Here is a 15,101-nt window from a genome sequence, read left to right as displayed (position 1 = left end):
TTAGAGCAGTGTTCAGTTCCCAGCATTCCCAGGTTGCAGCTTCCCTGCCGACTATTCCAGCTGACTGTTCCTTACGCCTGTGTCTCAGAAACAAGTGCCTCATTGCTTCAGAGCAATGACTGTAGTTCAGAAGTGTCATCTGGCCACTTGCCTGGTCCCACTCTGGTGTACAAGGGCAAAATACCGTGGGATACATCCTGACACAGCACAGGTGGCTTAGGAGAGGGAGAACTGTGTGGTTAATTACTGACACTGTCACTCCCACACCCAGGAAGATGAGTTCTAGGAGCTTCCTAAATTAGATGATTTTAACATTTTTTCTTACAGGCTCTCACTTTGCACCAGTGCTTCTAAGCCTGCCAGCCTCAGAGGAGAGGAGGGTGCCTGATGTCTCTGCTAAGGGGAGGCTTTCTGCATTAGGGACTGTTGGAGCTGGGTCCCTTCAGGCAACCCTGCTTCAGCACAGGCTGATGCCAGCAATGCACAGTGCTCACGGTCAGTTCTGGGCCTGTGCTCTGCAACTGGAGCCACAGCAATTCTACATTTGAACTCACTCCTTCCATCACTGCTGTATTTTCTCAAGCACAGCAAGGCTGCTGCTGGGCCATAAAGCATTTCTGTGATCACTGGGGCCTTTCACTGCTTTTTTATTTCCTGTGGAAGACACAATTGCCTTTGGGTACCCTCTCCCTTACTCCTTCAGTGAATTACAGAAACTGCAATAGAGACAAAACATGACCCTGTCCTGCTCCAAACTGTACTTGCCAGCGTGCTGCTATCCCTTGTTTCACACCTGGGTCAGGTAGAAACAAAGTGCAGAAATCCTGGGTTTGACCAGCCCCCACTATACACCTTGGTGGCTTGGGTAATAGGTCATCACTGGGCTGTGTCTGCCTGGACTGAGAAAACAACACTACAGCAGCACTGTGAGAAAACAAGACAGCACACAGTGAACAGTTCTTTTAATCTTTTTATATTGTAGTTAGATGTGCAGTTACAGCTCCTGTAACAGTTGCTACCAAAAAAAGAGCATGTACAATATCCAGAGTTAAATTTAAAAGCAAATAGGAAAGGGCCCTGGGGGTCGATGACACATTGAGCATGAGCCAGCAGTGCCCTGGCAGCCAGGAGGGCCACCCATGTCCTGCTGGTGCATCAGCAATCAGCCAGGCAAGGGAGGGGATTTTCTGCTCTGCTCTGCGCTCAGGCAGCCTCACCTCCAGTGCTGGGGGCAGTTCTGGGCACCAGGACATGAAATAATTACAAAGCTGTTAGAGAGTGTCCAGAGGAGGGCCAGGAGGACCTCGAAGGGCCCTGAGGGGAGGCCATGTGAGGAGCGGCTGAGGTCACTTGGTCTGGTCAGCCTGGGGGAGACTGAGGGGAGACCCCACTGCAGGTACAACTTCCTTGTGAGGGGAAGAGGAGGGGCAGACACTGATCTCCTCCATGTGGTGCCCAGTAACAGGACTGAGGGAATGGCCTGAAGTTGTGTTGGGGCAGTTTAGGTTGGGTGTCAGAGAAAGGTTTTTCACCCGGAGGGTGGTTGGGCACAGAACAGGCTCCCCAGGGCAGTGGTCACAGCACCAGCCTGACAGAGTTCAAGAAGAGTTTGGACAGCGCTCTCAGGCACATGGTGTGACTCCTGGGGCTGTTCTATGCAGGGCAGGGAGTTAGATGTGATGATCCTGATGGGTCCCTTCCAACTCAACATAGTGTATGTTCTATGAAACTGCTCAGCTGAGCATCTATGCTAAACTACTGTTTGTAAATAAAATGGTCAGAAACAGATAATAGTGAGAAGGATAAAAGTCTACCTCTGCTTTTCAAAAAACATTAACATGGAAGCAGAATAGTACCCCATGATATAGAAATCCTCAAAAACTAGAATTTTAATGTATGTTTTGGGTTCTAACTACATTAGGCTCCAAACTTACAAAATCTAAATTTTTAATGGCAGCTAAGTGTAGTCTTAAAAGTCAGTGAAACATCTCCTGTCCCATGATTATCACAGTGGTTATAAAAAGAACATTGGATACTGTAGCAAAATACCATGATGCTGCAGTGTTTTCAGCAACATTTATAAAGCAGAAGAATTTGCTGAAGGCTAGTTTTAAAAATCAAAGTATATAACAAACCCCCCCATGCTTAGTTTGTAATTTAGTACCTCCTCCTAGCTCTGATTTATGTTCAAATGAGTGAATTAAGATAATCTGAAAATTTTTTTACCACGGAAACCATCCCTGTGCAATACTAGAAATAAGTTTTTTTAATGTATAAAACCAGACAGAACACTGTTGCATCAAGCCTAAGCTCTGGTCTCCCATTTGTGAGCAGCCCGGGGAGCGTTTCCCCAGCGGGAGCGGGCAGGCAGCAGCGCCGGCTCGGCCCGGCCCGCCCAGCCCGAGGAGCCGCGGCAGGGCAGGAACAGGCAGGTGCTTGGTGCTGGGGCCCTCACCAGAACGGCTGCAGCCCCCGGGGAGGAGACAGAGCCATGCAGGCAGGAAAGCCAGGAGCGCGTTCCCGGGCGGATTTAGCACAGGCCGGCTCCAGGCGCCGGCAGCAACCACGGGAGCGGCAGGACACGCTGCTCCGCGGTACCCGCCCTCCTCCCCTGGAGACAAGGCCGGCTTTCCCGGGAATGCCAAGTCGATCGGTACTGAAATGCCTCTAAATGCAATGTAAGGATTTGTTAAGAACATGTTTTAGGTGCTACAAATGAAGGACGTGTAAGACAAAATGATGATGTTTCTTGGATAGCTGGATTTTGATGAGAAACCAAAAACTGACGATGCCTTTTCTGTTTGCCAGTGAACATTGTTTTGCCACTTGTCCTTTCAGACCCAAACCCTCTCAGTCTAACTACAGTAGTACTGCATCCTGTTAGTCCGTCGCCTTTTCCGAGACTGAAATTCTTCAAAGAAGTGCTGAATGTCTTCTCTTCTAACCACCTAGGAGAAGCAGTATGAAACCCAAGTTGTGGTGCCAAAAGCTTAATTAAAGGATCCTATTTTATCTCCACACATAATACACAAAGCACAGAAAAGCAAATACCCTGAAATTTCTCTGGTACAGCTTTCCTGTTGCACCCGAAGGAGAGGATTAATGCCCCAATTCTATTGTAGATAATACAAACAGGGAAATGAGCTCCCCAAAGGCAGAACAAAGACATGGACCAAAGCTCCCAATGGTATTTTAATGACTTCGACCTCTTGCTTTTATCATCAGAAAATTTAACACAAAGCAAGATTTTCATTAGCTCGCTTCAGGGTCATTCCAATGTAACTAAGAAAGGCAATACAGCAAGTCAGCCAACAAAATGCAAGTATTACTTAATAGTGGCATGCAAATTCCTGCAGGAAAACAACTGACAAGACTGACAATCATAGTCTGTCCTTATTCTTCTAAGGGCTTAGCTTCAATCTAAGAAAAACCAGAAAAGTTAAGAGCTTTTCTTCCTGAATATCTTACCTAGAGCAACAAAGTTTCATTTTAATCTAAGAACTGCTCTCAGTACCTTGCAGACAGATTTCTGTAAAGTTCCCATTATCTCTCAACAACATCATAAAGGAATTGTTAAACTCAAATGAAATAAGGGATTTCTGATTTCTACTGCAGTACCAGCAACTCCAAGAGACAAGAAAAAACATTACAATAGAACATTATGGTATTCACCACCCAGCCCTCAGCAGTTCTTTAAAATGTATTTCTGGCAAACAAATTCTAGAAGTTCCACCTTACCGTTCCCTCATCTGCAAACCTCCTGAGATAGTCAGTCAGTTCTGTCTTGAAATCATTGTATTCTGGATGGCAAAGCAAAGGCAAAGAAAAAACCAGTAAGATACCCAGTTTTAGTTTGACATTGACTCAATAAGAACTTGTTCTACTTCCTCCTGTCATTTGTTAGGTTTACTTCAGACAAATCTAGGTTTAATTAGATTATAAATAATAATAATGTAAAAATGAGAATCCTAATAATTTATGAGACTAGCCTATGTAGTGTGAGCGTCAGTTTGGGTTGATTTCAGAGAAAGGTATAGAGATCAGTGAGTGAATTAGTAATTACAAGTTACAAGACTGGCCCTGCTCCCAGCTTCCCCCAACAAAAGCATGTGTGGGTCGTGATGGAAAGGCCCAGCCTGTAATTTGGGACTGGGACACTGTCCTTGCCAGAGTGCAGAACCCTGACTGGAAGAGAGAAACACAGCTCCAGGTATAAACACCTTAGCAGTGCCTTGTCACCGTGTTCTGCAGCAGAGCTACAAGGACACCTGGCTGGCACTCCCCAGCCAACAGGAGAGTGACAACAAAACAGGGAAAGACAAATCAGCCAGACAGCAGAAGTTCAAATTAATGTTTAAATAGTCACGGTACAATAAATCACTATCATTACAGTATCTAACATGTTAAACAGGGTGAAAGTTTACACACCATCCAGTATCTCACTGTAAATTAAAGTTGTAATGACGGGCCAGAGAGGACCAATCCTCTGAGGTGTGCAACCTGCCGTACAACTGTCATTCAACCTGTCATTCACTTCTGCATGTTACTTCAAAAATAGTTTAATACTACACTGCAAGGCCTGATGTCAATCTCTTGTGACAAACTGTTCAGTTAAAAGTGTGTTAAGGGATACTCTAAAAATGAAGTTGTATTTACCACAGATGAGTTCCACTTGCTGGACTCTGTTCATACTGTTAAGGGTGTCCATTAAAGGATCTCTCCTCTCTGTCTCTTGGTCACTGGTACCCTTATTTTCGTAAGCCAAGACAGTGTCACATTCGTCTGTCAAGAACTGGACTTCAAGCTCTGAATACATTTTCTGGAAAAGAAATTAAAATTTCCTTTTATGTGACAAAACTTCTCAGATGGAGGTGCTCTCCCCCAATCCTTGTTGTGTTCAGTATCACAAATAACAATAATAAAAATAATGTGAATCTGTATCCAGTGTTTCAGAATTTCCTCATAACTTCCAAGCAATACTGGATTAAAGCAGCAAAGAAAATAGAGCATTTAGAAGCCCTTTCCTGTTATATTAACTCCACAGGATTCAGTATGAATCTTTATGTGGAAATGAAGGGAGGTTTCAGCGTTAAGAATATTTACAAGAATAAGAAAATTTAAGATTTTACCTAAACCTTCTCAATGATTGTCTGGGAGCTCCTCCCTGCCTGTCCCACATCTCTGATGGTAATGAAGAGAACATACATACCAAACAGTCTTCACAAGTGCATAATTTGCTCCTCCAGTTCGATGGCCAAAAGGTGGCAGTATCTTTTTTTACAAATGGCTTGCTTTGGAGCTCTTTCAGCTTGCAGACTCGCTCCTCGCTCTTGGCAACTACCTGAATTAAAATGAGAGTGTTCAGCATTCTATAATGTCACTTCAAAGAGACCCTGTTCTTTTTGGCATGTCCTTCTCCTTAGGCAAGAATTTTCTTTTGTCTCAAACAGATTCATTTTTATAAACAACCTATATTACCATCCACATGAGAATTCTGATGTGGTTTCAGCAATTTCCACAGGAAATTTCTGTATAAATTTACTGCAGTAACTGTAAGCTGGACCATCATGCAAGTGCAGGTACACCACGTATTGGAACAAACAGAAGTCACCTCAGTGGCCAGGTGGCTGAGAGGAGGAGACAGATGTAGCCCATCTGCAAACAGACATTACACCTCCTGACAGCCCTGTTCCACAGCTCACACTGTGCTCCACAGAGACCACAGGTCTGAAAGGTCAGTGACTGAATAGGAACATGGGAAGAGGCTGAACACTGAGCTTGTACAGAGTGAGGAGGGCTTCACTTCAACTATCAGCAGCACGAAGATGTGCAGGTCAGAACAGAAGGTACATTTTACCTCAGGACAGGCAGACCTAGAGCTAGTGGATGGTTCATTGAATTGCTCCGATTGCTTTTCCTCCTTTGTCTCATGGTGTTCCACTCCACTTTCTTTTTTTATTTCTTTCTTCTGCTCTTCACTTTCCTCTACCTTCAGGACAACCCCTTCATCTTCAAGGGAGTTCGCTTTGGTCAAAGGAGGAACTGGAAGATGCATACCCACAAGTAAAAATACTGTGCCAGAAAAGGTCCACGTCAATACAGTCATTCTCTCTGCTCCTCCTATTCTAAAACACTCTGCTTCCCAAAATCTAAGCCCTAGGAAAGGGAAGAGGGTATCACGATTTCAGAGTCCTTTACTAAGATACTTGTCCTTGACACCCCTTGCTAGCTACCCCAGTTTCAGTAACTGTCACGTGCTTTTTTGCTGACTGTGTTGGAGCTTCTAATTTTCTCCAAACACACCTCAAAAACACCACCACAGATTAACTATGCTAATCTCTTGTTTATTATTTGTTTTGATGCCAATTCAAGAATGCACCCTGTGACAAAGCTGGTTAGAAGGAGGAAAACCAAAAACAGACAAACACCCTGTTCTGTACTATTTACATTAGAAAGAAAAGAACTCCAGGTGGCCATCCTTGAAAATACCATTGAAATTTTGTGCACACAAGAAATCTATCAGCAGCTGATACAAGCAGTATTTTTAGGAGACTATGGCAAACTGGTTCTTTCTACAGAAATCAAGTCATCTATTCTTTTATGTCCGCAGAGCTGGTGTGACCGCAGGGAACGCATGTCCTGAGCACAGCCCCAGCCCCACCCAGATTAATGTTAAACATATTCATTTCAGGTCACTCTATCATTCACTCTTTGCTGCTCAGAGTGTCTGTAAGAACTGTTTGTTTCACTGCTTTCCTTAGGATGGTTCTTCAGTTCTTTGATCTAGCTTAGAAATTGAGTTCCTTGACTCAAGTATTAAATCTTCATCCATTTTGTGCTAGACATCTTTGATAAAGTAAATAAAAGCAAGCAGCACTGAATCAAGATTTAAGAATGGAAACTGCTTTTTTTTTTACACAAGTTACTGCCACCCCACATGTTCCACTCCTGAAGGTGATTGTCCAAAACAATTAATGAGTATCATTTTTCCAACCACTTAAAACCAGTATTATGTCATTAACCAGCCATGTATGAGAAATACATGCTCACAAAACACTGGCTCAGATCCCTTAACTTTCTTTACCTGCTAATTGCGAAGCATAAGCCCATAGGAAACAGCAATGTTTCATGCAGGCCTGGCACACCATTTCATGGAAGTCTCCACTTTCAGGGGGTACTGCACCAAGATGCTGTCAGAAAGAAGCAAGCACACAGCAGAGAAGAATCTCTATTGATTACATACCGAACTTGAGAAGAATTCAGTCCCAAAGCTGTCCATAAAATGATGAGAACTATTTGGGCAATTAAAAGCACTTAGTGGCTTTCTTCTGAAAAAGCATTCCTGCAAAGCTCAGAGTATGCAGCACAACACTCTTCATTCATACACTGAACACAAAAGAAGCTTATCTACAAGAACCCATAATTGAAGCCAATTTTTTTGCTTTTTTTTTTTTGCATTTTTTTTTTTACTCTTTGATCCTGCAACTTCAAGCATGGAATTTCGCTTGTACCCTTCAAGGCACAAGAGGCTGAATCCTTAATGTTTACCCATTAAGTAGGGCACCCACTACGGTGCTTGGCTGCTTTCAAAAGACTTCCCCAAAGTTTGAAATCAACAATGAACAGCACAGTCTGTTCTTTGCTACTTAAAGGAATTAAGAGGTTAAAATGCATTCTTTTGAAGGAAGAACTATTCAGGTAGTTGATAATGATGTGCCTCAGTAAGAATCTTTTTCTCACCAACTATACTGATTAGAGTTTTCTAATTAAAGAGACAGTTATAAAGTTATTACTTTATTCTGCAGTGGTAACCTTCAAAAAGCTAGGACTCTTCCCAGTATTTTTTAACTAGAGTGGACAGCAGTCACCTTCAAAGCTCCTCTGCATAAGCTGCAAACAGCCTTGGAACTCCTGTAATAACCCTACAGTTTTCAGAACTACAGCAAACTTCCTAAGAATTACCACACAAACCTACCCAACACCAACCTGATCCTGTGCAAATAGCAGTTCTGCTATTTATAGTTTCCTTACCCTGCCATGGAACCAGTCTTCACAAACGATGCATTGGATCATCTCATCTGGAATCTAGATGAACAATCATATTATTAGCACTAATAGCAACCTCCAGAATCTCTCACCAGTCTCAAACTGCAGTATCATGCAAATCCTGCTCAGTGAATTGCATTTCCCTCTTCACCCCTCACAGGAGCTGCCATTGATAAGTAGTTAGTGCTTTGTTAGTCAGTTTGCTTCCCTCAGGTTCAACAGCACATGTCATCTCTCATGTGACTGAGGCTGTGGAAATCCCATTTATTACTACAAAACCAATCTTTCCAGCAGGGCAAGACTTTCTCACAGAAAGCTGATATAAGTTAAAACACTACTGGTATCCTTCTTCCTATACGCAGAAATGCATGAACAGACAGCTCAGCAGAAGAAAGATACTGATATTCACACTGTCATCAGGTCAGTGAAAGATGCCAGAACCAAACTTAACTGGTCACCACACAGGACAGTATAAAGTGCTTTGTTATGAAACAACTATTAATGATTTCTTCAGAAATGTTTTTAGCTGTCTCTGAACTTGAGACAGGAGAGCTTATAAAATACTTTATTTTTTGTACTTGAAAGACTTGTGCTTTCCCTGTTCTTTAAAACACCTGATTGCTGTGACTGCAAACAACAGCACGCACGTGCAAATCCAGTGTGTGTGTTTGTGTGTTTCAGAGAGACAAAAAAGCGTTCTGGCTACCATCTAGGACTGTAGCTAGTGCTACAGGACAGGGCAGACTCTCCCCATCCCAGAAGCCTGGCCAGAGCATTGCTGCAGGCACAGGGAAGCACATTCTGGTCTTTCCTTACACGTGCAATGTGTTTATTCTGCACTGGGCCACGTTTCTCAAGGTTATGATAACCCTGTCCCCTATGGAACTTGCAACTTCAGGGAACTGCAGCACCATTTCGTCCTCCTGTCTCTAAGGCATAAACATACTTCACCATTAAAAAAAAATATCAAGTAATTACTTCATACAACACATGAAAACCAATATGGAACATAAAATTTCTTGGAGTGGGATCTTCCTTGAAAAGCAGCTCAGTGACCAGCCTTTTCACAGTATCTACCAAAAACACCATCTATATATGATTACTACTGCATTTTGTATTTCTTACCTCATCTTCAGGATCAGGGTAAGGTCTTTTACAAGTACAGTACAATCCATAGAAGTTGTCATTATATTTATTTCCTGAATTCACCTTGCTCTTCTCCTAGGAGAAAAGGGGGAAAAGTCTCAAAAGACAACACAATAAAAAACAAAAGACAGTAAACAACAAAAGACAGCTGCTTCTGTTCCCCCTTAACTCCTAAAACCATCATTATTTCCATCAGCCTGAATATACAAAAAGATATTCTCCAAACACCTCTGCTTTACACTGAACAGCAGATAGGGCATGTGAGGAATGCTAAAATTCATACCTAAAAAGGAAAAGCAGTCTGCTCACCTTTATAACAAATGGCAACCGTGGTGTCAGACAGATTAATGGACAGATGCTGAAGCTTACTTAACCTGTACAAATTGAATTTTCACTGAACTGAAGCAGAAAGAACAACCACGTGATCCATTTCATTGACTCACATGAGAAATGGTAACATAAAATTGTCACAGGTGTCTCTGTAGGGATTACTGCATCGTGACTTTGTTGACTGGCTCTGGATCCATTTCAATTCTCCCGAAACAAAACAGGTATACACAAAACCACTGTCTGTTTCAATGTTTGGACTGCTATTATCCTGGGAGCACCAGTGCAAACAAGCCAAGCAGCATTCTGTTGCTGCTTCCCAGAAGATTGAGACTGCCAGTTACTTGAAAAGTTCAAAATGCCTAAGTAGAAAAGTATAGGTAGCTTAATACAGTAAAATACCATCCCGTCACTAAGTTCTGGTGACAAAATATAAGGGCACTGATGCCATCACAAAGAAGGAAAGGGAACAGTCCCTCTGACAGCAGCACAGCCTTAAACTTTCTTAGTGCAACTGCAAAATTACATGCCAAAAGGTTATTCTGAAACAGCTTAAAGCTAATGAGATGTATTAGTGCAGAAACACAACTGCTTCTGGAAGTGTGCTGACCATGGATGCAGAACTGCTGCACTCCTGGATGACAAGGACCAAATATTCCTTCTCGTCCCAGCATTTCCTTTTGGTCCCTCAACAGTTTTATACCTTACTGTAATATTCCCACCTTTTTTAACTTCCTGGGACGACTGGAGGTGTCGCATGAGTCATCACTGGCTGAGGGGAGGCACCAACCTCCCAAGACTCTTATTTTGCCTCGGAATGCCTGAAACCTGTCTGAAACTTACCGGGAATAACTTGCACTGCAGATTTTTGAACTTGCTATTTCCACAGTCACAGCGGAAATTCCTGGAAATAAAAACGTAGCGTTTCGGGGTTTATGTGAAGTGAGAACACGCTGGGTTTCGTATTCTGAACAATTCCCAGCAGTTTATCAGGAGCCCCGGGAGCCGTGAAGTCCCACACGGCGGGTCCCGCCCCTCCGGCCGTACCTCTTGGTGTAGAGCTCGAAGAGGCGGTGTGTGCCGTGGCACTCGTAGCTGCAGGCCAGGCAGATCCCCGCGGGCTCGGCGCCGGGCGGTGTGCAGGTGCTGCAGGCGTACAGCGCCTGCCGCTTCACCGCGCCCTGAGGGACACACCGTCAGGGGCGCGGGCAGGGGCGGGGCCGCCCCGCCCGCCCCGGGTCCCGCCCCCGTGTCCAGGCCCCGCCCCCGGCCCCGAGGCTCCCGGCCCCGCCCCCACCTGAGAGTAACTGCAGCGTTCGTGGTCGCTGCCCCCCAGCACGGCCCGCGCTTCCTTCTCCAGCTCCTCGTTCTCCGCCAGCACCTCCGCCAGGGACACCACGGGTTCCTCCGCGCCGCTCCCGCCGCTCCCCGGCTCGGCGCCCTCCGAAGCCGCCGCCTCCATCGCCAGGACGCGGAGGCCGAGGAGCGCCAAGCGAGGCGGGAAACGCGGGGCAGAGGAGGCGCCAGGGGGCGCCACAGCGGAAGCGGAATCGGTCGCGCCCCACGTGACCGTGGGCGGTGTGTCCCCGCCGGGGGGGTTGGCCGGCGTGTGACGGGAGGGGCGGGCCCGCGAGCGGCGGGCGGTGATGGCGGAGCTGGCGGCCGAGGCGGAGCCGGGCCCGCGGCAGCGCCGGGATCTGGTGGCGGAGCTGCGGGACCGCGACGGGCGAACGCGGACGGTGCGGGTGCCGTACCCAGTGACGGAGGAGAGCGAGGCCGCCCAGCTGCGCGAGCTGCGGGGGGCGCTGCGCGAGCTGCAGGAGCGCGTGGCGGAGCTGCTGGCGCCGCTGGTGCAGGAGGAGCGGGCGGCGGGCGCGGCGCGGCGCGGTGAGTGCCGGCGGCGGGTGCGCCGAGGGGCCTCCGCCGGCCCCGGGGCGCCGCCCGCGGCCCGCATCGCTCACCGCGCCTGCCCGAACCTTGGCAGGTGGTGGCGGCGACGACGACGACGACTACTACTATGACGACGAGGAGGATACGGGCGAAGACGAAAACAACGCGGACGCGGCGGCGAGCGACGATGACCCTCCCGTGAAGCGGACGAAGGTGCGGCAGCCGTGAGGCCGAGCCTGCGCCCAGACGGGCTGTACCGACTGTAAGTGTCCCGGGCCCGCTGCACGGACCGGCTCCTGCGGCGCTGCTGCTCCTGTTTAAATGCGAAATGTCCATCCCAACGCTGTTTTAATACGGAAGCCTTTCCAAAAGGATGTGCCTGGGTGTGAGCAGCGTGTTGCTTACGGGGTGCCAGTGTTACACTGACACCAGTCTTTTGGTAAACTAGTTGCTAAGTATAAACTTTTCTCACAAATCTTCGGATTGGTATGTTTTTTAATAACTTATTCCAAGTCACAGTATTTCTTCATGTGACACCGCTTTTAAAATAAAGCAATAAAACCTGAAAAGAGTTATTTTGTCAAATATGATCTTTAAAAGTAGAAAACAGCTTGTGTTTGTATGGAGAAAAGGCAATATAAGACCACTATAAGTATCAGAATTACAAGCATGTATAGGACTGTGCCCATTCCTGTACAGTTCTACAGTGGAAGATTGTTTTTGTCTATAATCCACAAGGTTTAGTCACCTATCAATCAAGAAGTTTCTGTGAACAGGTATAAAAACACTCTTGAGTCACCCCATAGAGCCTAAAGCCTAAGAATGTTCTCTAGCAGATTTTAACTGCCTGAATGAATACTGTGAAAAGCATTTTGAGGGGTTATTTTCTTATGTTCTCCTGGCACAGTTTGTCTATATAATTATGGAAACTGAGCAATTCTTGAGACTTACATATATAAGACAAAGTATGGAAATAAATTAACTTTTATGAGGACAAAATTGTCTGCATTCGTTTGAAATGCAGGGAGGAGCCAGAAATGATGTCCAGTAAATGTGTCCTTTGGCATTTATGTACTCAGATAGTCTAAGATACTCTGTTGGCAGATGGGATAGATGCATAACTGAAAAGACCAACTCAGGTTGTACACCTGTTTTCCCTTTTCCTCCAGACAAACCTTCCAGAAGTGGTATGAACTGTGTAATGGCTGAAAAGTAACATTTAACATTAGGCAAGAATTTGTGGCCTTTACCTATAGGCAGTGTAAACAGTCCACTGGCATGCCATGGACTGAAAATGTTTGGTCTAAAGCAACAGACCCTAACTTGCACAGGAGTAAGTGCAGGTAACATTCCAGTAATGACATGCTTATTTTTTTTCTGTCAGCCTGGACACAGGAACATGCAGCACCTGAGCTCCAGATAATACCAATGAGCATTGAATCAGAAACTAACACTCAAATTTCTGCCTTTAAAGAATCCTTGCTAGTCCGTGTAGCTACCAAAAAATGTAGCTACTGAAACTTTCAAATGACAAAAAGAGCACTGGAGCTTCAGGGGACTTTATGCAAGTCAAAGTTGTAGGTTTGCTTGTGGCAAAAGTGCCCTAACTCAACAGGTTTAATTTTTCTGAGAACTACTGCAAGGTCACCAGGCACAGGAAGCTTTAGTGTGATGTGGTTCCCTACCCTCCCAATCCCCTACAGCTGTCTTCTGAATCCCATCTGGGGAGCCCCTAAGTCACTGTGGCCCTGAATTTCAGGCAGAGGAGGCAAGTCTCAATGGAAAAAAAGAAGCTGTATTCTTCACCTCAGATATAGTGCTTTTGTACCTCACCAACCTTCAAGGGGACAACAGAATAAGCTCAGTTCACCACATCTGCACTGTTTGGTCCAGTCTGTATGTCTTACTAATAGAACTTGGTTTTACTGGCCCAAGGGGGCTCAATGGATTTCCTCACTAAAGGGGAGAATGCTGGTGTGTTTGTATGGAATTAAAAGAGCTGATGTGATACTAAATTCTTGGTAGTATTACATGACAACCAACTACTGTTACTAGTTACAAAACATTACAACAAAAATGTCAAAGCATGTCTCCTTCACAAAGATTGGGATTATATGATGTACTCTACTGTTACTGTTTTGAAATACTGAACTGCCTGGTTCACAAAATTTGGGGCTTAATTCATGAAGGAATTTAACAGGTTGCATGGTTCTGTGTTAAAAAAAAAAAAAGCTTTAAGTCTCAAGTATGCAAGGCACTCAGATAGTGTCTAAAAGTGCAGTACCTTTCCTATCTCCCAGGAGAGGGATCCACAGTCACCATTTTCATTAAAGGATTTGAATGCCATTCACCTATGGCAGCCCATTTAATTCCCACTCACTCCATTTTAAAAGGTTACTTATCCACAAGCTATTATGAGTATCAGATCTCTGTAAAATACCCAGTAGTCTGGCAGCTGGGACATCATGGGGCCTGACTCGTGGGGACTAGGTTAGCACTCAGCAGTGTGAACACCTGAGCACTTCTGAGCACACACAAATGGACTGGACATGGGCCCTCAGGACCGAACTGAGCAGAAGTACCTTCTTATGGCTGTAGCATGTTCTTTCTTCCCAGAAGAAACTTGCACCATAAGGGTATCTTTAAGGAGAGCTAAGATAAGTCAGTTCTTAAAATTTAACTACATGATAAAACTATTAAACTGCTTTTGTGTATTAGTTCATTTGTATAAAAGTGGTTCTCATCAAAGACTGTGACATAAGAAGTAGGATTTTTTAAAAAATAGTAAGAGAAACTAGAGAGTATCCTTTTAAGAAAACAATGGACCAGGCAAGAGAAAATAAGGAGAGTTAATATGTAATACATTGCAACAACTGGAACATTTTGTTCCAGGGGTAAGTCGACCCTCAAATTTTTATTTAAAAAAGGTATCAAATTTGCAGTCCTATTTTGCTGCTGGAAAAAACATGTCATAAGGAACAATTTTATTGTAACTTACTTTTGTCCAAGTTTGAAGGGCTGCAGCCTCATGTTAAGCTCTTCATTGGACCTGCTCCCCCATGGCAGGAAGTGAAGAACAGGCTCAGTAGCACTTAAAAATACGTGGCAGACGCATTCCTGATATGGGAAGGGACTGTCAGGCAAAGGTCAAACAGCTAAAGAAACTAACACTGAGACTGCTCAAGTGATGTTCGAACAGTCTGACAATGCTTTATCTTGTGACACAAATGAATAAAAAGAAAACCAGGGTAAGTGGCATACAGATGATCATTAATCACCTTTGCGTGACAGCTACTCACTTTGTTGGCAGAACATTAAAGCTCAGAATGTTGCAAAACTTCCAAGCTTGATTATCCCAAAAGTTTGTAGATGTCATTTTGTTACAAGCAGGTCTTTGGTGACTCAGATAATCAGCCTTGATAATACCTATAAATTTTCAGAATAATCAAGCTGAAAGGTATTTCACTACTTTTATTTTTTTAATACTACAGTAAAAATCAATTTATCATTAATTTTTATGGTCTTTCCTTTATTTACCCTGTCGGTAAAATTTCACCTGTTGATGTTCCCCTGGGGTCAAAAATGCTGGAAGCACCAGCAGAGTTAACTTAGCTCTTCTCCTATTCCCATTGTCTAATATTTGTATACACTATGCTAATAGTTCTCCACTGCTGCTTTCCACTTCAAGCTCA

General features: G+C 44.7%; 1 protein-coding gene across 1 annotated transcript; it reads right to left on the bottom strand.

Moving 5' to 3' along the window:
* Positions 1–957: 957 nt before the first annotated feature.
* UBR7 (ubiquitin protein ligase E3 component n-recognin 7) lies at positions 958–11,488 on the bottom strand. The gene is made up of 11 exons (XM_002200153.7): positions 10,817–11,488; positions 10,567–10,700; positions 10,363–10,423; positions 9,172–9,267; positions 8,032–8,085; positions 7,085–7,190; positions 5,858–6,042; positions 5,210–5,341; positions 4,657–4,819; positions 3,739–3,800; positions 958–2,948 (listed from the first exon to the last, which is right to left on the bottom strand). Exons 1-11 carry the CDS (start codon positions 11,471–11,473, stop codon positions 2,856–2,858), a joined length of 1,743 nt encoding a protein of 580 aa, XP_002200189.5. The 5' UTR covers positions 11,474–11,488; the 3' UTR covers positions 958–2,855.
* Between the last annotated feature and the right edge of the window lie 3,613 nt (positions 11,489–15,101).

Source organism: Taeniopygia guttata, chromosome 5 (assembly GCF_048771995.1).
Source record: "Taeniopygia guttata chromosome 5, bTaeGut7.mat, whole genome shotgun sequence".
NCBI classification, from domain to species: domain Eukaryota; kingdom Metazoa; phylum Chordata; class Aves; order Passeriformes; family Estrildidae; genus Taeniopygia; species Taeniopygia guttata.
The sequence above is the reverse complement of the archived record's forward strand: the minus strand, read 5'-3'. Positions and strand labels throughout refer to the sequence as shown.